This window comes from Pseudonaja textilis, chromosome 1, assembly GCF_049901715.1.
Source record: "Pseudonaja textilis isolate UNSWEBS1 chromosome 1, rPseTex1.2, whole genome shotgun sequence".
Classification (NCBI taxonomy): Eukaryota; Metazoa; Chordata; class Lepidosauria; order Squamata; family Elapidae; genus Pseudonaja; species Pseudonaja textilis.
In genome coordinates, this window is record NC_141990.1 from 173,868,165 (window position 1) to 173,890,380 (window position 22,216).

Sequence of the window (22,216 nt, forward strand, 5' to 3'; positions counted from 1 at the left end):
TGCCTATATTCTAGCTCGTGTCTTCAAGGCCTTATTCGAAGGTTCCGAGCATTACAGGGTCCGTTGGCTCCGCAGCCTCCTCAGCTGGCGAAGTAGCAGCATTCACATTCCCCCCCCCAGTCTTCGTCTGGGGGGCAGCTGCACAGGTGTTCTTTCGGCTGATTGGACACTTGGGCTAGTCCCAGCTTTTAATAGTTTGCAAAAAAATTTTGACCAAAAGGGGTGTGTGAAACAATCGTGGTGATACCTGGCCTTGGTGTAGGCCGCATCCAGACGAGCCAACCGTCTCATATTAACTCAAATAAATTTTTTTCTTTCCAGCTTTTCTAGATGGCAGATGACAGAGTTTCACGTGGCACTTCTCTGAAGGCCAAGTCAAAATCTCATTACCTGCGCAACCAGGCACAGGAGACTTCCAAAGCCTCCCAGAAGGATGCCCTCAGACGTCACAGGGCAATTGAGAGGGAAATAGATAGGCGGTCTAGAGAGTCAAGCTCCGTGCCTCTGGCTCCTTCTTCCGCCGCCCCCTCAACCTCCACCCATCCTCCTCCCCCCCCTCTCCTGCTCAATCCTCAGCCTCGCTGCCTAGGCAAGCTCCTGAAGCTACTTTCACTCCCACTGCTGCTGGCCTGCGCCCGGAAGAGCCACCCCAACCTCCTATGGCTGAAATTCCTGAGAACATGAGACTATGGATGGAGATTGCCATCCGGCAGGGAATTGCGCAAGGGCTCCAGCAGATGGCCGATCCGGCCCCACGGCCTGCGGCCCCCAAAACTCACGTACCATCTGTCAGATCGCTCTCCAGATCAGATGCTTCGCATGGTCAGGTAGTATCCCAGAGGGAATTGCCTCTCTCTCTGGGGATAGAGAAGGTGGAGGCACAGGAGTTCGGGGGTCCCACCCAGTTTGGGGAAGAGGAAGATCTTGACTTGTCCATCATTTGCAGCGAACCCCTCTCAGGAGCAGACCCAATGGAAGGGGAAATGTCAGAGGATGAAGGCCTCACCCCGGACCAGCCCGCCTTTGTGGGGCTGTTTAAACCGCACCTGTTCAGGTCGATTCTTTTCAAGGCAAAAAATACCTCTGGCCTGACCCCTCACACACCTTCTGAGCCTGTAGCCTCGGGGGTGCCTCACAACTCCATCTTCTCTCAGCCCGTGGTGGAGACTGATGTCATTCCGGTCCCACCTATCTTCTCCGACCTGGTCTCCAGACAACTAGCCTCCACGGGGCCCCCTCCTCCCCCTTCCAGTCAGGACAAGCGCTTCTTTAACCTTGACCCGGAATTCTCCCTTCTGCTCGATCCCCCATCTGTTGACGATCCTATCGTGGGTCTAGCTTCCCCCTCAACCCCTAGCGATGCCTTAGAGGCACTCAAACCAGAGGACAAGCGAGCTGAGCTAGCCCTGCGCCGTGCTCACCAATCCAACGCCTGGGCTATTAGAGCGTCTACTGCTGCGTCCTTCTTCACCAGATCCTCAATTAAGTGGCTCCGGCAGCTTAAACAGCACGTCCCCGCAGCCAACCTCAGGGCGCAGCAGGACATCGCAAAGCTCACGGCCGCGGCCGAGTTCTCGGCCGACGCTACCTTTCAAGCCGTGACATTTTCCACCAGAGCCATATCCTCCCAGGTCACTGCTCGCCACTTGCTTTGGCTCCGCCACTGGCAAGCGGACGTCAAAAACAAAATGAAACTGGCATCCGCTCCCATTTCGGGGGGGAAACTGTTTGGATCGGTTCTCGACCCCTTCCTGGCCGAGACCCGCAACAAACGTAAATACCTTCCCTCGCTTTTTCGGAGGTCTGACCCCAGAGCCCCCTCTTCCTTTCGTCAAGGTTCCTTTCGACCCTCCTCCCAGGCCTCTTTCCCCCCTAGATACTTCCAATCCCCCTCCTACAGACCCCCTCCTCCGCACGACCGGTCGGACCCATCTGACAGGCCCAGAAGAGGTGGTCCCTTCAAAAGGCCCTTCCGGGGATCTGGGAACAGGCCCTTCCGTCGCTCAAGATAATTCAACCCCCTCCCTCCTTAGGCGGCCGCCTCGAAGCATTTCGCTAGTCAATGGGAGGCCACCACTACCGATGCATGGGTCAGGGACACGGTTCGCTTTGGCCTTGCACTTGAATTCCAGTCCCCCTCCCGAATTTTTCATGTCCTCCCCCTTTCCAGGAACCCTACCAAGAGGGCCTCGTGGACGCCACCATTAACCATCTCCTTGACATAAAGGCTATCCAGCCCGTTCCCGCAGCTGAGCGGGGACGAGGCTTCTATTCCCATTTGTTTGTAGTGCCCAAGCACTCGGGGGGTTGGAGGGCTATCCTAGATTTAAAAAGACTGAATCGCTACCTAGCCCCTCGTAAATTTAAAATGCATACCTTGCAGTCTATACTCCTGGGAACCCGGCGAGGGGACTGGCTCACCTCAATTGACCTCTCCGAGGCATACTTACACATTGCAATTCGACCCTCCCACTACAAATTTCTGCGCTTTTCCTACAATAAACAGCATTTCCAGTATGTTGCACTCCCCTTTGGTCTGTCCTCCGCCCCCAGGGTTTTCACCATGGTTTTGGCAGCCCTCGCTGCCCACCTGAGATCCTTCCCTGTCCGTCTCCACTGTTACTTGGATGACATCCTCATCCTCTCCTCCTCAAAGGTTCAGGCCCAACGAGACACTAGGTTAACCCTTACCACCCTTCAGGACCATGGGTTCCTGATAAATTGGAGGAAAAGTCACCTTTCCCCCTCTACCTGGCTTACTCACTTGGGGGCGGTGATCGACACTACTCAGGAACTGGTTTTCCTGTCCCCGGACAGGTGGCTCAGTATCCAACAATCCATCAAGCACGTCAGGCGGGCAAGGAAAGTGTCTCTCTTAGATTTGTCAAAACTGTTGGGGAAGCTAGTTTCATGTATCTCTGTTATCCCTTGGGCCCGTTTCCATACCAGGTCCCTTCAATGGTTCCTGCTCCTGCATCAGCGTTCAGGAAGGAGCAACTCAAGACTCCTGGTCAGAGTCCCTCCAAGAGTTCTCACGTCCCTCCTTTGGTGGACCAGGCCGGCCATCAACAAGGGCCACTACTTCAAGGAACCCGACTGGTTAACTATCACCACAGACGCGAGCCTCCTAGGATGGGGCGCTCACGTCCTCTCCATCTCGTCCCAGGGCAAATGGTCGGCAACAGAACAACTCTGCACCATAAATTGGCTGGAGCTCCACGCTGTCTACCTGGCGCTTCGCAGCTTCCTACCCCAGGTACGCGGGCGTCACGTCTTGGTCCTTACAGACAACATCACGGCGAAGGCCCATATCAACAGGCAGGGGGGCACCCAGTCAATACGGCTCATGAGAGAGGCCGAACGTCTGTGCCGATGGGCGGAATCGAACCTGTCTTCCATCAAAGCAGACCATATATCGGGGGCCTTAAACATCCAGGCAGATTGGCTCAGCAGAGCCACCCTAGACCAAACAGAATGGCACCTCCATCCATCCCTATTCAGGGAGGCAGTCTCAATCTTCGGTCTCCCCATGGTGGACCTTTTTGCATCCCCCCTCAACGCCCAACTACCAAGGTTCTTCTCCAGGTACCCCTCTCACGGGGCAGAGAACCACAATGCCCTCCGTTGCCCTTGGCCCCCAGGGCTCCTTTATGCCTTCCCCCCCTGACCCTCATCCCCAGGGTGATACACAAATTGATCCTAGAACAAGCAGAGATTCTTTTGGTAGCCCCTTATTGGCCCAGACGCCCCTGGTTTGCGGACCTTCGCAACCTCTCGGTGGCCCCTCCCTGGAGAATCCCACCCGACAAGATCTCCCTGTCCCAGGGCCCTCTGTCACACCCGAACCCCCAATGGCTCCAATTAGCCGTCTGGAGGTTGAGCGGGACCGCCTAAAGAAAAAGAATTTTTCCAGCCAGGTCATAGACACCATCCTGGCAGCCAGACGGCCCTCGACCACGCGAATCTACAATGCTACGTGGGTCGCCTTTCGTAACTGGGCTCATAAACTCCAGATCAATCCCCTCTCTCCCTCCATCGCTCAGGTTCTGGAATTTCTTCAGGAGGGTCTCAACAAGGGTCTGTCCACCAACACCCTAAGACGTCAGGTCGCGGCCCTGGCAACCATTGTTTCCTCAGATAATGGGGGTCCCCTCTCCCATCATCCCCTCATCCGGGCCTTTCTCAGGGGAGCTTCCAATCTCCACCCTCCGACTATACACCGTTTTCCCACCTGGGACCTCAATAAGGTCCTGGTCTCTCTTACCAAGCCCCCCTTCGAACCCATCAGGGAGGCTTCCCTCCAGTTCCTCACCCTCAAAACTGTTTTTCTTGTGGCTATCACATCCGCTCGCCGGATTTCGGAGATGGCAGCCCTTTCCATCAGACAGGACCTATGTATCTTCCATTCAGATAGAGTCGTTCTCCGACCTGATCCCACCTTTCTCCCAAAAATCAACTCTGCATTTCACAGGGCTCAGGAGCTCATCCTCCCGAACTTCTGCCCCAGACCCTCTCGAGAGAGGGAGAGACAGTGGCACACCCTCGACGTAAGGCGCGCCTTAAGAATATACATCAAGCGCACCCAACCATTTTGCAAGTCAGAGGCCTTATTTGTGTCTTTTCAGCCCACGTCCCTCGGCCACAAAGTGACTCCCACAACCGTGGGCCGTTGGATTAGGGCCGCCATCGCTAAGGCCTACCAGGCACAGGCCCTACCTGTTCCATCTGGCGTGACCGCTCACTCTACTAGAAGTGCGGCTACTTCTGCCGCATGGGCCACCCAAGCCTCAATAACCGATATCTGCAGGGCTGCCACCTGGGCATCCCCATCCCCTTTTATCAAACATTACAAGATCGATGTATTCGCCTCTGCTGAGGCTTCCTTTGGCAGGCGGGTCCTTCAGTGGGTCCTTGAGGTTCCAGGGGAGATTCCACACCAGACGGGAACCCGCCCGCGGGACTCGCCATGCTTTGGTATGTCCCATCCTGGACGCTCGTAGCAGCTCTATGGAGAAGGGGCGTTGGTTCTTACCTGATACGCTTCTTCTCGTAGAGCTGCGTAGAGCGTCCAGCCCCACCCATTAACCCGTCTGGTGGGGAATCTCGTTTCGGCCAACAAATAATTCTTAGTTAGGATGAGAATAGGGTCTTCCTTCTCGTCTTCGCAAAACTGGGGAACGCCAAGAGGACCACGTGATGGGGAGAGGCGTTCCTCAATTTCAAGCTCAGCCTGTGAGAGCCGAGACTGGAGCACCTCCCATCCTGGACGCTCTACGCAGCTCTACGAGAAGAAGCGTATCAGGTAAGAACCAATGCCCCTTCTCTGCTGGCTTCCATAAGCAAAGTCAATGGAAAAGTCAGTAGGAAATTGGAAGTCACAGCCATATGAGGCTCTTGTTTAACAGCTGTAACTGGGGACTACCAGAGCTGCCATTTCTAAGCGGCATAGTTACATGACAACACATTTTATGTGTCAGGCTACAGAACTTTTCCCATTCAATTAACTAGAATGAACTTCTGAAAATGTATCAGAACGTATCAAAAGGAATCCTTTATTGAGATGAGACAATTCATGTAGGAGTTCAAAGCAGCGTCTGAGGTCCCTCAGGCATACAGGAATACATAAGGGAGTTTAGAACCCCTCCCGTTATCTCGATGTGTATTTAGTGAAACAAAAGCCAGTATGTTAATTCCTCCCCACCCCTTTTGTAAGGAACGATCTTCTTCACAGCTTCCCAGGGCATACCTAATTTCCCCCACCCCTTTTTAGAACAAACTTTTTCAGAGATTCCCAGGCCACATCTCACTGAGGAATTTTTATGATCTTCTCATCTCCTGGCTGTGCCTCTCGGAGGTGATAGTTCTGGCCATCTGGCTTTTCTCCCTCCATTGTATCATGTGTGGGTTATACAAATTCGATACAAGTTTAAATATATTCAGGTTACATCAAGAAAGGATTTCTTTATCAGCCTCCCCACCCTTTTCTTCTTCCACTGAAGAAATAACAGATACACGGATCTGACATCCTGCCCTCCTTAAAAAACAGATAGGTCTACCTGGAGAAAACAAAAATCATGCATTACATTTGCAATTCAGGATGGTTTATCAGGGTATTTTTGGTGGAACTTACGTAGTAATGTGGGTGTCGTTTGGCTACTCACTCATTTTCTGAGGAAGGAAGGTGTTTCCAAGCTACTAAATATTGTGTGAATGCATGGTGAGTGCGTGAATCAAGGATATCTTTAATTTCAAAATGTTGTTCCCCATGTACCATGATGGGAGTTGGAGGTATGGGAAGGGGAGGTCTGAGGTTTGAAGTGATCTCTGGTTTGAGCAAACTACAGTGAAATACTGGATGAACCTGTCTAAGTGTTTTGGGAAGGAGAAGCTCTACCATCATGGGGTTAATAATTCTGGAGATGGGGAATGGGCCACCTAATTTTGGTGCTAATTTCTTAGAGGATTGTAATGATTTTAAGAATTTTGTGGATAAATATACACGGTCCCCAATCTTGAAAGGTTTAGGTTCACAACGTTTTTTGTCTGCTTGAGTTTTGTAAACTGCTCTAGCTTCCTGTAAAGACAATCTTACCACTGGCCACATGGCTTGTAAGTTATCCATCCACTCCTTAAGGGAGGGGATTTCAGGATCTTTGGAGGGTAGTTTCGGCATGGGGTTGAATTCTTGGTCCGTGGCTACCTGGAATGGGGTGAACCCCTTGCTACTATGGACTGAGTTATTGTGTGCTACCTCTGCAAAAGGAAGAAGGTCAGTCCAATTGTCCTGTTGGTGATTAATAAAACATGGTAAATATTGTTCAAATATGCTGTTCATTCTCTCTGTCGATCCGTCAGTCTGGGGGTGATTTCCAGATGACAACCCCTGGATGGAGCCTAATAGGTTTAAAAATGCCCACCAAAATTTTGGATGTGAACTGAACACCCCTATCTGAGATAATCTGTTGGGGAGCTCCATGAAGGCGATAAATGTGTATTAGAAACATCTTTGCCAATGCCTTGGCAGTTGGAATCTTTTGGCATGGAATAAAGTGAACCTGTTTGGAAAAAAGATCAGTTACCACCCAAATGACAGTATTCCCAGCACTTTTGGGAAGCTTCTCTATAAAGTCCATAGAGATCTCTTTCCAGGGAGCAGAAGGGTCTGCTACTGTTTGTAAAAGTCCAGGATATTTTCCTTGTCTTCTCTTTGCAGCAGCACAGGTAGGGCAGCTCGCAACATAGCTTTCAATGTCCTTTTTGAGGGATGGCCACCAAAATTGTCTTTCGATGAGGTGCAGATTTTTTACAAACCCAAAGTGTCCTGCTATTTTGGAGTCATGGCAGCGTTTCATGAGGTCCATTCTCTGGCTTGCAGAGACATAAAGTTTGTTCTCTACCCAAGCCAGTCCATCTTTGAGTAAACAAGTGTTTTTGTTAGCCTGGAGCCAGCCATCCTTAAGTAGTGCCTCCTTAAATATTGATGTCGTTGTGTCTTCAGTCAGGGATGGTTTTTTTTTCTCTTGTGCCCGGGTGATTACTTTGGCTGCTAGTTGGGTTGGTTGGATTATCGGTTTTATAACCTCAATCTTTTTGCTGTTGTATTGGGGTTTTCTGGACAGTGCATCTGCTAAGAAGTTCTTTCTCCCAGGAAAATATTTGAGAGTGAAATTAAAACGTTTAAAGTATTGAGCCCACCTTGCTTGTTTTTCGGAGAGTTTCCATGGGTTTTTCAGGGCTTCCAGATTTTTGTGATCAGTCCATACTTCAAAGGGGATTTGGTTTCCTTCCAGGAAATGTCTCCATGTGAGCATTGCCCACCACACAGCATATGCCTCTTTCTCCCATATGGCCCATCTTTGCTCGATTTCTGTCAGTTTCTTGGATGTATAAGTGCATGGTTGTAATTGTCCACTTCCATCCTTTTGGAGGAGGACTGCTCCAACTGCAACATCACTGGCGCCTGCTTGGATGACAAAAGGTTGTTTGGGATCTGGGTGCTTAAGGACTGGTTCTGCTGAGAATAGACATTTGAGTTTCTCGAATGCTGCTTGGCATTCCATTGTCCAGATAAGGGGTTGCCTTGGGTTGGGTTTCTCCCCACCCCGTTCGTTTTTAGCAAGTTCGTAATAGGGAGGGCGATGTTTACAAAAGCTGGAATGAATTGGCGATAAAAGTTCGCAAACCCCAGGAAGCTTTGCAGTTGTTTGCCGGTGTGCAGTGGGTCCCAGTCCAGTACAGCTTTTACTTTCTGTGGGTCCATCTCTATTCCCTCGTGGGATATTCTATACCCCAAATAGTCATTTTTTTCTTGGTGGAATTCACATTTAGAGAGTTTTGCATATAGTTTAGCTTCTAAGAGTTTTGTGAGGACTGCATGGAGTAGCTTGATGTGTTCTTCCATCATTTCCATATAGATTAAAATATCATCAAGATACACTAGAACCCCTTTATATAAAAATTCATGAAGGGTTTCATTGATCAATTGCATAAACACAGCAGGCGTTCCTTGCAGTCCAAAGGGGAGCACTTTAATTTGGTAGCATCCCAATGGTGTGTTAAAAGCTGTCTTCCGCTCATCCCCTTCCTTTATTCTTATGTGGTAATATGCCTCTCATAGGTCTAACTTTCAAAAAAATTTTCCTTTCGAGAGGCGGGCTAACATGTCCTTCATGAGGAGGGAGTGGATACATATTCTCTTTGCAAATTGCGTTCAAGTTTTTGTAATTAATGCATAAGTGTGCTGAGCCATCTTTCTTTTCATGGAATAACACTGGGGCAGCTATTTTTGGTCGGGCAGGTTCAATGAAACCCCTTTTTAATTTTTTATCGATAAATGCTCTGAGTTCTTTCAGTTCTCTGGGAGACATGCAGTACATTTGTGGTTGGGGAGTTTAGCCCCTTGTAGGATTTCAATAGCGCAGTCTGTGGCTCGATGGGGTGGGAGTTCATTACAAGCTTTCTCATTTAATGCTTGGGCCAGATCCTAGAACTCATTGGGGATGTTAATGGGTTCAGCCAACTGTCCGGTCATGGCTGATTCTCTGTTCTCTGTCTCTTTCTTTATCCTTTCCTCTGAGCTATTTGCAAATATTACATCTCTCTGGAATTGTACGGTTCCTGTCCTCCAATTTATTTTTGGATTCCATTTCCGCAGCCATGTGAGACCTAGGACTAGCGGCTCTTCCATTCCTGGAGCTACAATGAATGTGAGCATCTCCCTATGGTTCCCTAGTCTTATTTTCAATGGTTCTGTGGTAAACCTGGCTGGCTCCCCCATCCCACTATAGTTCCATCTAATTGGCAGAAAGCGATGGGATTTTCCATTTCTTTCAGTTGGACCCCCAATTTCTCTGCAAGGGAGGGATTTATTAGGCATTGGGTGCATCCTGAATCAGCAACGCTGCAACTTCCTTCCCCTTCCCTCGGCTGAGGATAAACAGTCTCAGGGGTAGGGTGATTGGTTCAATTGGATTGCTTACCAGCGGGTCGTCTTCCGGATCGCTTTCAGACTGGCTCAGGTCCCCTCGGAGCATTGGGGGTTCTTCCTCTGGGTTGGTGGGGGGATCAGAATCCCACATTTACTCGGCCCCCTCAGGCCAGTCTCCTTTCATCGAGGGCTGGATGTTCCGGGTTTCTCCCCTGCTGGGTGGTCTAGCTTTCTGGCAGGGGTCTTCAAATGGCATTCTGCTGCGCGGTGTCCCTCCTTTCCATACTTAAAGCAACCAGCTGTTCTTGGAGTCATGGTGGATTGGGGTTTGAAGATTTCCCATGGGGTGGGGATCTTTTCCAAGACTTGCCACTGCGGTACCGATTTCTATCTCCGCCTCTGCCATCATGTGCCATTTGTGAAAAAGGTTTGGGGTCCCACGAGCCAGGCAGGCAGCTTATAGGTCATCATTTAGTCCATCTTTGAATTAACAGACTAGGATATCCTCTGGCCAAGTCTACCCAGCCGGCCAGGCCACGAAATTCCTCGCTGTGTTCTGCTACCGGGCGACGGCCTTGTTTTATGACTCTAATGCGGTCGCGGGCTTTTCTATCGGCGAGGGGGTCCTCGAAGCGGTGGTGCAAGGCCATCATGAAGTGATTGAGGTTCCTTAATTCTGGGGTGTTGACGTTATGGAGCGTCACCATCCATCGGGCTGCTGCCCCTTCAAGGGCCAGGGTGACAGTTCGTACTCAGGAACCCTGGGTTGTGAAATCCCACCCATATTCTTGCATGTAGGTGAGCATTTGCGCCAGGAAAAATCCCAGTTTCTGGGGGTCTCCATCAAATTTTACCCCCAAGGGCGGGATCTTCCTCTGCAGTTGTATGTCTCTGGGTTGGCCAGGGTTAATCCCCTGATCCAGGGTGTTTAGGGGTCGGGTACCTGGTATAGCTGCTGGTTCTTTGGCTTTTCCCTCTGCCTGCTCAATCTCCACTGGATCCGGGGTAGCGGCTCGGGTTCTCTCATTTTCTGGTTCCCTGGCTCTCCTGCATTGGCGTCCTGATGCATCCCTCACCTCGAGGTTCTCCAGTGCTTCCCTCACAAGGCAATTTATGTACCGTCTCATTTGGTCGTCGGCCGGTGGCTCCTCGTCCCATTCTTCCTGTTTCAATAGGGCCACTGAAGAAATGACAGATACACCAATCTGACGTTATGACTGCATTGCTTTGTGATGTAAGTTTTGTTCTTAACTGAGGATCACCAGAATAGAGAAATATACCTGGGATAAACCAGGTCCCTGCCTAACTCATAGTTATCTATTCTGGCAGACAAGCAGTCTTCAAACTTTCACGCAGTTCTTTTCAAGTTGAGATGCCAGGGATTAAATCCAGGACATTCTATGGACAGAATCAGATATGTATTTTGCAACTCCTCTGCAATTAACAATCCTAACTTGTGTGTTAATGTGCAAGAGACCTACATTAAATAACTAAAGATTTCTATGAGCTCAAAATACTGAAAAGGAAGCCTCTCACTTTGTATTTTGTTCGTCTGACTCCATTCTGTAATGTGGCACATATGGCCATGATATGTAGAACTATCAATATATATGCTTAAAAATAATTGAATGAACAGATACACAAATAAAGTGGGACCTTCGCTGTCTGATAGAAAACATTGCTTTAAGTTGTTAAAATCTTTATTGTTTGCGATATGTCCTTTTATCTTAGATTGGGAAGCACGTATTGACAGTCATGGGAGAATATTCTATGTGGACCATGTTAACAGAACCACAACTTGGCAGAGGCCCACAGCTCCACCAGCCCAGCAAATACTTCAACGTTCCAACTCCATACAGCAGATGGAGCAATTGAATCGCCGGTGAGAAATTTTCAAATAGTTTTTGTTTTATCAGCAATACAAATGAAATCCAGTGCAAAACTTCATCACTGCAAATTACACAATTTCCTTGAATTAAAACAAATGTAAAATATTTATCTTATTCTTCATAGCTTTCATCATACTGAATATCAGTATTAGCTAATAAACAATTTCATATTCTGTGCAAAAAAGCATTAAAGACATGGTGCAGACACAATTGAATGCAAAAGTGGGGGACTTATGGGGAATTTAATAAACATAATATTGAAAAATTATTATAATAGTTATTATAATATAATTTGGCACCTGTGAAGATGAAATGTTCCCAGAATTTCAAGCAGTTGCTGAATGAACAGTCATATAATCTACCTGTATAGGTTGGGGAACAATACATAAGGCACATATAAGAGTGGAAGTGTGGAAAGTAAATAATTGCTCATGGTTCAGAATTGCAACTTTCACAATGACTGTCAACAGTAATAAATATTAGCCATATTCCTTATAGGATTGGCTATATATATTATTGTTTCCAAATTCTAGTGTTTGGAAAAATGCATACCTAAAATTATGACAGGGATTATTGTATGGAAACAAACAAACCAAAACTCCCGGTTCATTTTTTAGGTATAATCATAATGTTTTTGCAGCATTTTACAGTAACAAGGCAATGTCTGCCCCAAGATTTAGAACAAACAAAATGTACTATGAAAGAGAAAGAAAGAAAAAAAAACAAGCACAGACACAAGTTCATAGTTACCGTATATACTCGAGTATAAGCTGAGTTTTTCAGCACATTTTTTGTGCTGAAAAAAACCCCTTGGCTTATACTCGACTGAGATTCCCCTCTGAAAAAAAAATGGTGCGGAGCTCCAGAGCTGGGCAGCCACTTCCCTGCTTCCGTGTTTCCTTTGCAACTTGTAAGCATGGGGGTAATCGGAAGCAGAAAAGTTCTTGTATGAGGATATATTGTTTTTATTTTTCTTAACTGTTTTTTTTGGGGGGGAAAGACCCACCTTCATGTGAGAATGCTCAGACACGAAATCTATCTGCCCGAAAATAAGTGTGTGTGTGGGGAGGGGGGGGATTTTAACAGAGGGAAGACGTAGGGAGAAGGCAAAAGCAACGGAAGATCCTTCAGGGGAAACTGGGGGAGACTCACCCTTGGTCCAGATGAGCCCCCTTCCCCGCCCCTAAGGAAGCAGAGGCAGCCAGCAAGGGCAGGCAAGCCCCACTTCGCGGACTCCATCCATCCTCGCTCCCACCCACCCACCCACCCAAAGCCACAGTCCCCCAATCGCACAGCCCAGAATCATCCTCCCCTCAGGGGACAGCAATGACACCCAGCGTTTCCCGAGACAAGCTCCGCTGTGCAATGAAAGCGCCCTGACTCTAGGCTCACGGGCTCAGAAAACAACGCGAGCCGGGGTGGCTTCGGCTCCGCTTGGCTTCGTTTCCTCAGCCCCAGCTGCTTTCAGTCCGCTCGGGAGGAGGAGGAGGAGGTGGTGGTGGTGGCGGCTCACGTTGTTTTCTGAGCTCTAGGCTCGCAGGCTCAGAAAACAACGCGAGCCACCACCACCACCTCCTCCTCCCCCCGAGCGGACTGAAAGCAGCTGGGGCTGAGGAAACGAAGCCAAGTGGAGCCGAAGCCACCTCGGCTCGCGTTGTTTTCTGAGCCCGCGAACCCAGAGCCAGTGCGCTTTCATTGCACAGCGGAGCTTCTTGTCTCGGGAAACGCTGGGCGTCGTTGCTGCCACCTGAGGGGAGGGCAATTCTGAGCTGCGCGATTGGGGGACTTCGTGGCTTTGAGTGGGTGGGTGGGTGGGAGCGAGGACGTTGACTTTAAGCGCTGCCGACCGAGTGTTTCACAAATACCAGTGGGACCTCCGTCTTTTGCCTCCTTCCTTCTGATCAGTCAGGTTTTCCCAGTATTTGCTCACAGCTGCGTTTTCTCTTCTGCCATGCTAGGAGTTGAACGCGGGGATTTCTGATTCCCCTTACATGCGCGTGGATATGCCGCGGGGCATTTTCTTCCAAACGCCCCATGGGCAGAGTCCACTGACTTTCATGATAGTGAGATCGTTTCCCAAATTTCCCTTAAATCAGGGAAGAAATCAGAAACAAACCTTTGGACTGAGAATAAGCCTGTTCCTATGATGCCATTTTTGTTCACTGCTGTGTGAAAAGTGTGAAAAAACACACTTCTTTTTCTTCATCTTCTTGTTCCCTATTTACTGGTCTCTTTAAAAGAGGAAATTGTGAACATCAAACTTATTCTCAACTGTCCAAGTGAAAGTTTTAATTAGATAATAATTCCCTCCCGGTGGCATTTTTTAATGCCAAGAGTGAATGAAGTTAACTTGCAATTGAGTATGCCATGTTAACTCATGCCATCTTGACACTAATGAAAGCAACATGCCTTTTTAGTTATATTTCATAGAAGTATCTATTTTTCATAGAGGTACCTATTTTTATTTTTGAAATTTACCAGTAGCTGCTGCATTTCCCACCCTAGGCTTATACTCGAGTCAATAAAGTTTTCCCAGTTTTTTGTGTTAAAATTAGGTGCGTCGGCTTATACTTGAGTATATACGGTAATACATTTCTTATAATGGTTTAAAATAGTTTAAGATGAGGAAGAGCGAGAAGTCCTTGAAGTGGCTATGGTTTAACTTTTGATTAAACAAACAAGCTTTTTAGATGTATTTCAAGAGAACTCTTCATTGTTTGTGTTGTGTGGTATATATAATGTCAGTATTGGAACTTTAGGTATCAAAGTATTCGCCGAACAATGATTAATGACAGGCCAGAGGAGCACTCAGCTGTTCTTGATGGAGCTGGAGAGGATGCTGACTTCCATCGCCCACCTGCTGGTAAGAAACACAACTTCAGTTTAAACTGCTTGTTAAACTGTTTCATTTGAGATATCTGAGGACAAAAATATGTTGCCATTGAAAAATGAATTTAACACAAATAAGTTGGAGGACTCCCCCCCCCACCCCTTAGAGAAATCTAGGTGAAATGCTGAATGGTATTTCCAAGTGGATTCTATTGTCCAAGTAGAGCCCATTTATTCTGTTTGGGGCACTGTCTAAGCAATGTGGGAGAAAAGATGAGTACAGGTTGCTTTGATGTAGCCTCTGCTTTTTGCTGTTGTAGGTCTGTAATCACACAATTTTGGTTTGTTGAATATATTGTCAAAGACCAAAAGAAATCATACCTCCTTAGATCCCTGCACTATCATATTTAGATTTCTTGAGACTTCCAATATCTATGCTTTGGTTGTCAGCTGCTGCTGATTGAATAATAAATAAGTTTTGCAATCACCTATATTGGCTTCCTAATAGAGGCAAAAGCTCTTGTTTTGTATAATTTTCTCTTTTATATTTTCCCATAATACTTAGAAAATATTTTTGTTTCTTCCACGGTCAGGATTCAATCTCCTTTTCTCTCACTATCTCTAAATTCCCGATATTTTAAATTTAAACTCAGCAGCATTCCAGCAAGGTACCAATGGATATATTATTTAAAAAATAATGAGAAATAATTTAGACATAACTCACTCAGATGTTAAAAGTAGAGATTTGAAGTGTAAGGAAAGTAAAAGAATTATGGTGCTACTGTGACTGTCAATTGTTTTTTCTTATTCACTTGGGGTAATGATCTAACCGTATTCTTTATCCATTTATTCACTTAAATCTGTTTACTTCCAAAAAGTGTTTAAGACACCATTTTATAGTAGTATTTAATACTAAGGAAAAATTAAGTATTCCCCGATACATATAAAGATAAAAATAGTTAAGTTTTTACTTATTCTCCTTGATGGCACTGAAGTCCTTGTCCGACTCAATAACTCTGACTACGTCTTTGTATTAGATTACCGAAGGGACAATGTGCTGCCTCATTCTACCTCTAGATCCAGGCTTACTCTGCTGCTCCAGTCACCCCCAGTAAAATTCCTCATCAGCCCAGAATTTTTCACCGTGCTGCATTCAAACCCTGTGAGTAGCTCCTACAAATCAAGCTTGGTTGTGGGCCATGGAGGAGTGGAATATATTTGCATTTTTAGTACCACATTTTTTGCATATTAGAATAATGGCAAGTTGAACCTCCAACAAAATGTGTGCGTCAATGCACAAGCACACATAAATATGTTTAATTTTTAAAAATTACATAGCACCTATTGGCTCTAAAAGGCCACCTAGGAGGGTTTACAAAATAAAATCCCATGGTTTGCTGAAGGGTGTCAGTTGTAGTAATATGGATTAGGGCTTTTTCTGTGACTGCCTTTTGCTTAAGGAACTATCTTGACAGAATGATCAGAGTGGCTCTGGCAAGCAGCTGAAGGAATTATCAATGGTTTGTTGATGGTCTGAAGGTGTAGTATGAGAAATACAAGTAATAATTCTGTTATGAGAACTGAAATCCTCAGTGTGACACTCTGGGCTTTGGTATGCCTCTAGGGATTCGATACATGTTTCTTCTTGCCTTTTTACTTTATTAAATTTGTAATTACTGACTGTTCCAGGATTGGGAGTGGGGAATGGAATGAAACAGAGAATTAGTTGTTTTTTGGGGGGTGGGTGGGGGGAGTATATTGGCTTGAATCAAATTATTTTGCACAACATGATGATATGTTTAACTTCAGAAGCATCCATAGTAGTTGTTTTCACCATAAGTTAAAAAAATTTCCTCCACATGCTTATCATGTGATTACTTTCTTTGCATCCAGACTAAACAAGGAGTTTAAAGCTTTTAACTTTGCATTGGTTAAACATTTAACCAATGCAAAGATTTAATTCAGCTCTGAAAACTGGTTATCTCATCCTACTGTTAACATTGCACATCACCAGAAGTATAGTGAGCAGATAATTCTTGAGGAATTGGAGTTTATGTTAAGGGGATGGCAAATTCCCTTGGCTTGTACTATACATTTTTCAAAACTTATGAAGCCTTTAAAATGTTAGTCCAAGAATCCGAAAATAACTTTTGATTTCTTCTCCTTCTGCCAGAGTGCCTACAGAATGTTTACAAATAATACTTGTCTGAAGCACATGATCACCAAAGTTCGACGAGATACCCATCATTTTGAGCGCTACCAGCATAATCGCGATTTAGTTGGCTTTTTGAACATGTTTGCCAACAAACAGCTAGAATTGCCACGGGGTTGGGAAATGAAGCACGATCATCAGGGCAAGGTAACATGTAAAGAGGCAACTTTTAAAATAAACATATTGGTTTGTCTTAATCCAAATATTGATGAAATCAAAGCATAGATATATACTCTACACTACAAATGAAATTTTAAAAAATGCATTACTCTGAAGGTCTCTTAAGTGCTATACAAAAGCAACAGTGACATAGTCAATGAAACATACAACAAATGCAATAAAATGGAAACATAACTTTAAATAACAACAAAAACACTCATACTTGATGGTAAAATTATGAATTCAGATCGTTAATTTATTCAAAATGGAGTGCTTAATTTCTACAAGAGAGGTTACAATGGTTCCTGGCAGGGCTGTGTCTACATATTCAACCAGATTCAATTTATAGATTATTTTAATTCTAATTTAAATTTAGCCTTAAGAACAGTTAGACATTTTAATGATTATAATTTAATTTGATGAGCTATAAAAAGTTCCACTAGATGGTAATATTAATAATTAATTAATTAATTAATTAATTAAGCTTATTTCCCATTCCACTCCTAGTGACTCAGAGTTTGTGACTTATAAACCTAAATGCAGTAATTGTGATGGAATGTGTCTACGAATGTGTCTGCTATGATGGACTACAGTGAAACATCAGTTTCCCAGGAGGGAGGGAGCACATTCCAGGGAAGGGGGAGGTGAGACAAGAGACAGCATAGTCCAGGGCTGGATCATGGAAAGAGGAATATATTTAGGATAATCACACTCTAGAATTGCAATAATGGCAAATATCTGTAGCTCGGGTGTAGAATGAGAGTGAAGGTTCGTTCTCCAAGTTTGTGGGTTGGTTTCCAAACAATTCATTTCCAGGCTAGGTAGCATCTTCAGCGGAGTTTAGGGGATGTCAGTGTCAGTGTTCTTCCCTGACTTGATGGGTCCTTCACCTGACGTAGCCTCACTATCACAAGACTTACTGACCACACAAAGCCAGAAGAACACTGACACTGACATCCCCTAAACTCCGCTGAAGATGTTACCTAGCCTGGTAATGAAATGTTCAGAAACCAACCCACAAGCTCAGAGAATGAACCTTCACTCTCACTTCCTAGGGTCTCTTAGGGTATATATGTTAGGTTAGTATAGATTTAGTCGGCAAGATTCTGTCTATACAGTATATGCAAATAAACAACTGAATGTTGGCTTGATCGTTTCATGTCATTTTTGGGCTAGGCCTGACTGTAATCAACTATAATATAAATAACAAAATATTACCATTAAAAAAAAAGGCCAAGCCTCAAGGAACAATCCAAATACAGGTAAAAACACTTCTGTGGGACAAGACAACTTATTAGTCCTGAAGCCTTTTTGAAAGAACAAAATTTAAAAAAGAACAAAAAAAGAACAAAATATTTCAGAGAAGGAGGGCAGGAAGTAAGAAAAGTATGTTAAAGTTTAGCAATGCTTTATGATTTTTTTCCTTTCTGTAGTGATACTTGTAAGTTTGTGAACCCTTTTGAATTTTCAGAATTTCTGTATAGATATGACCTAAAACATGATTTGTTCTCTACACAAAAGAAAACACAAATAAATAAATGACTCAAAAACATTATACTCTTTCGTTTATTCACTGAAGAAAACAATCCAAAACTACATATTGGTGTGTGACAAAGATAAGTGAACCTTTGCTGGTGTACCCCCCTTTGGCAGCAATAACTGGAAGTAAATGTTTATGATCACTCTTGATCAGTCCTGCACATCAGCTTGGAGGAATATTAACCCAATTTTTCCCACATAAGAACTTCAACTGAAGGATATGGGTGAGCTTCCTTGTATGAACCTTACTTCAGCTCCTTCCATAACATTTTTCTAGGACTTTGACTTAGCTATTCCAAAACTTTAATTTTCTTATGCTTTAGCCACTTTATTCATATGATCTGTGTGTTTTGAATCATTGTCTTGCTTCATAACCCACTTTCCTTGAGCTTCAGTTCATGATCAGATACCCTGACAGTTTCCGGTAGAATATGAATAGTCTGATTCAGAATTTATAGTTCCATCAATGATGGCAAAGTCATCCTAGTCTAGAGGCCACAAAACAGACCCAAATCATGATACTGCTGCTACAATGCTTCACAGATAGGATATGTTGGAATACGATGTTTGCCTTTCACGAAACATAAAGCTCATCATTCAAACTCAAAAGTTCTATTTTGGTCTTACCCATTCATTGAACCTTCTTCCAATAATCTTCTGACACATACAAACAATCTTGCAAACTGTGAAATATTTAGCAAAATATTATTTCTAGAGTGTAGTGGATCCTTGTAACTCTGCCCTGCACACCATTGTTGTTCCTCTGAGGGTGCTCTCATGAACGGTGACAATCACAAGAGTGCCTTTACTTCTTTAAATGTTACCTTGAGGTTCTTTGAAATCTATGAGAGTATTGCACAGTTTGGTCTTTGTGTGATCTTGGCTGCTACTAGGGAAGGTTATCAGTGGTGCTGAATTGCCTTCATTTATATACAATTTGTCTGACATTGGACCTGGTAGAGTCCAAACTATTTGGAAATAGTTTTGTAACCTTTTCTAGTTTAAGTCTAGTGAGCATCAACCATTGTGTTTCTGAAATTCTCAGAAATCTCCTTTGTTCAAAACATGGCACACTTCTACCTACTTGTGTTGCAAAATCAGACTTTGATAGTGAATATCCAGCATTCTGTTTTTTTCCAATAAAACACAACCTTTCACACTCATACCTAATTATCAGCCCATTGATTGAAACCTCTGTAATTTTACCTTTAAATGAATTGATAATTCTAATTCTACACACAAATATGTAGCTTTGAATCATTTTCCTCAATAAATAAATGAACCAGTATAATGTTTTTATTTCCTTTTTAAAATTGAGTTCTCTTTATCTAGTTTTAGGACTTGTATAGAGAAGTCGCATTTTAGATCATATTTATGCAGAAATATTGAACATTCAAAGGGGTTTACAAACTTTTAAGTACCACTGTAACTTGGTAAAAGTTGAGCTTACCCCTTTGCTGTTGAATATTTTTTATCAATTATATAGATAGATGCTTAACAAGTCTGCAGAGAGTACAAAGCTGGGATGTTTGACTAATGATTTTGATGAAAGAGAAGATTCAACAAGATATAAAAAGGCTGAAAGTGGGCTGAGATGAATAGGGTTGAATTTAATAGGGAGTCATACATAATTATGCCTGTGGTTAGGAGAACTATAAGGCACAGGTATAGGATGGTGTGTGTGTGTGTGTGTGTGTGTGTGTGTGATCTGACTTGTAAGTAACATATGGGAAAGGGATCAGGGTGTTTTTGTCTAATTACAAGTTAAGCATGAGCCAGCTAAAAAAGCAAGTGTTATCTTGGAGAGTGTTAGGAGCATATAATCCAAGTCATGAGAAATCATTATTGCTCTACTCAGTCCTAGTCAGACTCCTTTTGGAGTAAGTCCAGTTCTGTGTACTACAGTTGAAAAATAACAATAGTGACTATTGGAGCAAGTGCAGAGGAAGGCTACAAAGGTACTGGAAATCAAATCCTATGACTGACAGCTGAAGGATCTGGCTATGTTTAGCCAGAAAAAAAAAGAAAGAGCGGACCTACTGTCTGTTATCCTAGAAGTAGAACCAGAAGCAATGGGATAAAACTGCAAGGAAGCAAGTTCAAGCTAGGCCCATGGTGGCAAACCTATGGCATGCGTGCCACAGGTGGCATGCAGGACCCTCTCTGTGGGCATGTGCACCATCACCCCAGCTTGGCTCCGCCATGCATACATGTGCACCTCCCAGTGGCCATCTGGTCTTTGGGTCTCTGCCGTGCATGCATGGGGGGGGGGGCAGGATGAATATGCAAGGGGTGAATGTAGTGGGCGTGCATATTGCATTTTGGGTATATGTGTGTGTGCACACTTTCAGCACTCGGTGCCGAAAAGGTTTGCCATACTGAGCTAAACATTGGGAGGAGCTTCTGGACTGTACAGGCTGTCACCAGTGGAAAAGTCTGTTACATGACATGGTTCTCCTTCATTAAAGTTCTTGAAACAGTGACTGGATGGTTATCTGTCATTGATGCACTAGTGGATCCTACACTGATAGTTGGATTGGATAACTTCTATGACTTCTAATGCTTCTTCAAATCAGTTCGCTTTTACTTCATTTAGTATTGCAATTATTTGTTTTGAGCTATTATCAGTTTTCTCCAGCATTAATTACCATTCAGGGATTTCCATTTTTCTTTTCCAACTCTTCTGATGGCCGCAACAGTATGTTGTAACTGGACAAAGCATGATCTTGACAATACATACTTTTCATTGTCAGTTTAATTTCACTGCAGATTACTATAGTGCCTATAATTTACTTGAAACAGAGCTTCAGTTAGCCAACTTGGATAAACCAAACCAAAATATCCTGTTTCTCTTCCCAGCTACCATAAATATCCAAACTACACCCTTTCTGTGGTGGCCAGTGGGAATTTTAAAATTAGGCCCATATGCTCTCGCTTGTGTTCTCCCTCCTAGTATTCAGCTTGATTCCCAGCTGCAGTATCATGGTTCAGATTAGTACAGAACTTTGAAGCCCCATTGATTTTTTTTTTCTTTTGCTAATGGCATTTCTGACAATGGTCCTTCAAAACAGGAATTTCATTACATAACAAAATGCTATTGCTTGGTCTCAAGCCTGTGTGCATAATATGATTGTGTTCATAATATGATTGTATTCATAATATGGTTATATCCATTTAGTGTAATCCATAAGCATTTTTAGTGTTTGCTTAAATATATGATATAAATAAATGCTGTGTGGTTTGTTAAATTGCTGTGAAAGAATCAGAGTTATGCATAAGCAACACTATTTATTGGGAACTGTTTGTTTCCCTACCTGACAATATGCTCTCCAATTATGATTATGCTTTCAAATTATGTGTCTGATTTGGTCTTCATCTCATTAAGATTTTAGCCTTTGGGAGATTACAGTCATGCTACCTTATTTTAGATAGAAAAGATATAAAGGAGAGGTTCATAAACCAGTTAGGCCAGAGTATTTGAAATATACAAAACTGAACAGGATTGGAATGATTTAAAATATCAAGCTTAATTTGGTTGACGACAAGAAGAAGAGAACTCCCAAGCTTTGAGCTAAAATAATCCACACAGCTCATTAAAATTAGCATCTGAATTGTAAACCTTTTATACAAAAGGCTGGATGCACAGCAGGTCTCTAGTGTAGTTTTCTGAGAGTTACAATTTGTTAAGCAAAAGCTTCATTAAAATATATGGTACTCTATCACTAGATAAAATCACACATAGTCAATCAGGTGGATCAAAGTAATACAGAGAACTAGTGTGCTTCTGGCAGCCAATTTGCTGTCAGTAGTTAAAAATGGTGGCAGGAAGTTTCTACTTTAAGAATTACAAGTTTCTGGTAATGTAGCCTGATGGTAAAATAGAATTAGTTCATCTAGTCATATTTCCTATCTAGTTTAACTGGGAGAGATGACATCAGTCTTGCAAGTTTCAAAATACAAAGTTCTTTCTGCCAATTTTAACTGCTTGATCCATTAGGGTGGATCCTTCCTAAGTTTCTTTCTCTGACATTAAGCCACTGGAGCCTCCTACCTCTCTTGTCTGATTGTTACCTAGTAAGCAGCATCCGTTCCCCTGGTTCCCAAAGTCATCCATACATTCCATTACATCCAGGTAGTCACCAGGAGTCATCACTCACTCAA

General features: G+C 44.2%; 2 protein-coding genes across 5 annotated transcripts in view; both read left to right on the forward strand.

The window, feature by feature from the left end:
* HECW2 (HECT, C2 and WW domain containing E3 ubiquitin protein ligase 2) overlaps positions 1 to 22,216 on the forward strand; it is a 200,542-nt gene that overhangs the window by 128,334 nt on the left and 49,992 nt on the right. For all 4 annotated transcript variants that reach the window (XM_026696872.2, XM_087919770.1, XM_087919769.1 and 1 more), the window contains 4 exons: positions 11,159 to 11,309; positions 14,076 to 14,179; positions 15,183 to 15,307; positions 16,319 to 16,504. In XM_026696872.2, the coding sequence (XP_026552657.2) occupies positions 11,159 to 11,309; positions 14,076 to 14,179; positions 15,183 to 15,307; positions 16,319 to 16,504 (566 nt within the window). The remainder of the gene's footprint in view (positions 1 to 11,158; positions 11,310 to 14,075; positions 14,180 to 15,182; positions 15,308 to 16,318; positions 16,505 to 22,216) is intronic.
* On the forward strand, positions 660 to 2,012 carry LOC148127938 (uncharacterized). Its single transcript, XM_087924840.1, has one exon. It carries the CDS (start codon positions 660 to 662, stop codon positions 2,010 to 2,012), a length of 1,353 nt encoding a protein of 450 aa, XP_087780966.1.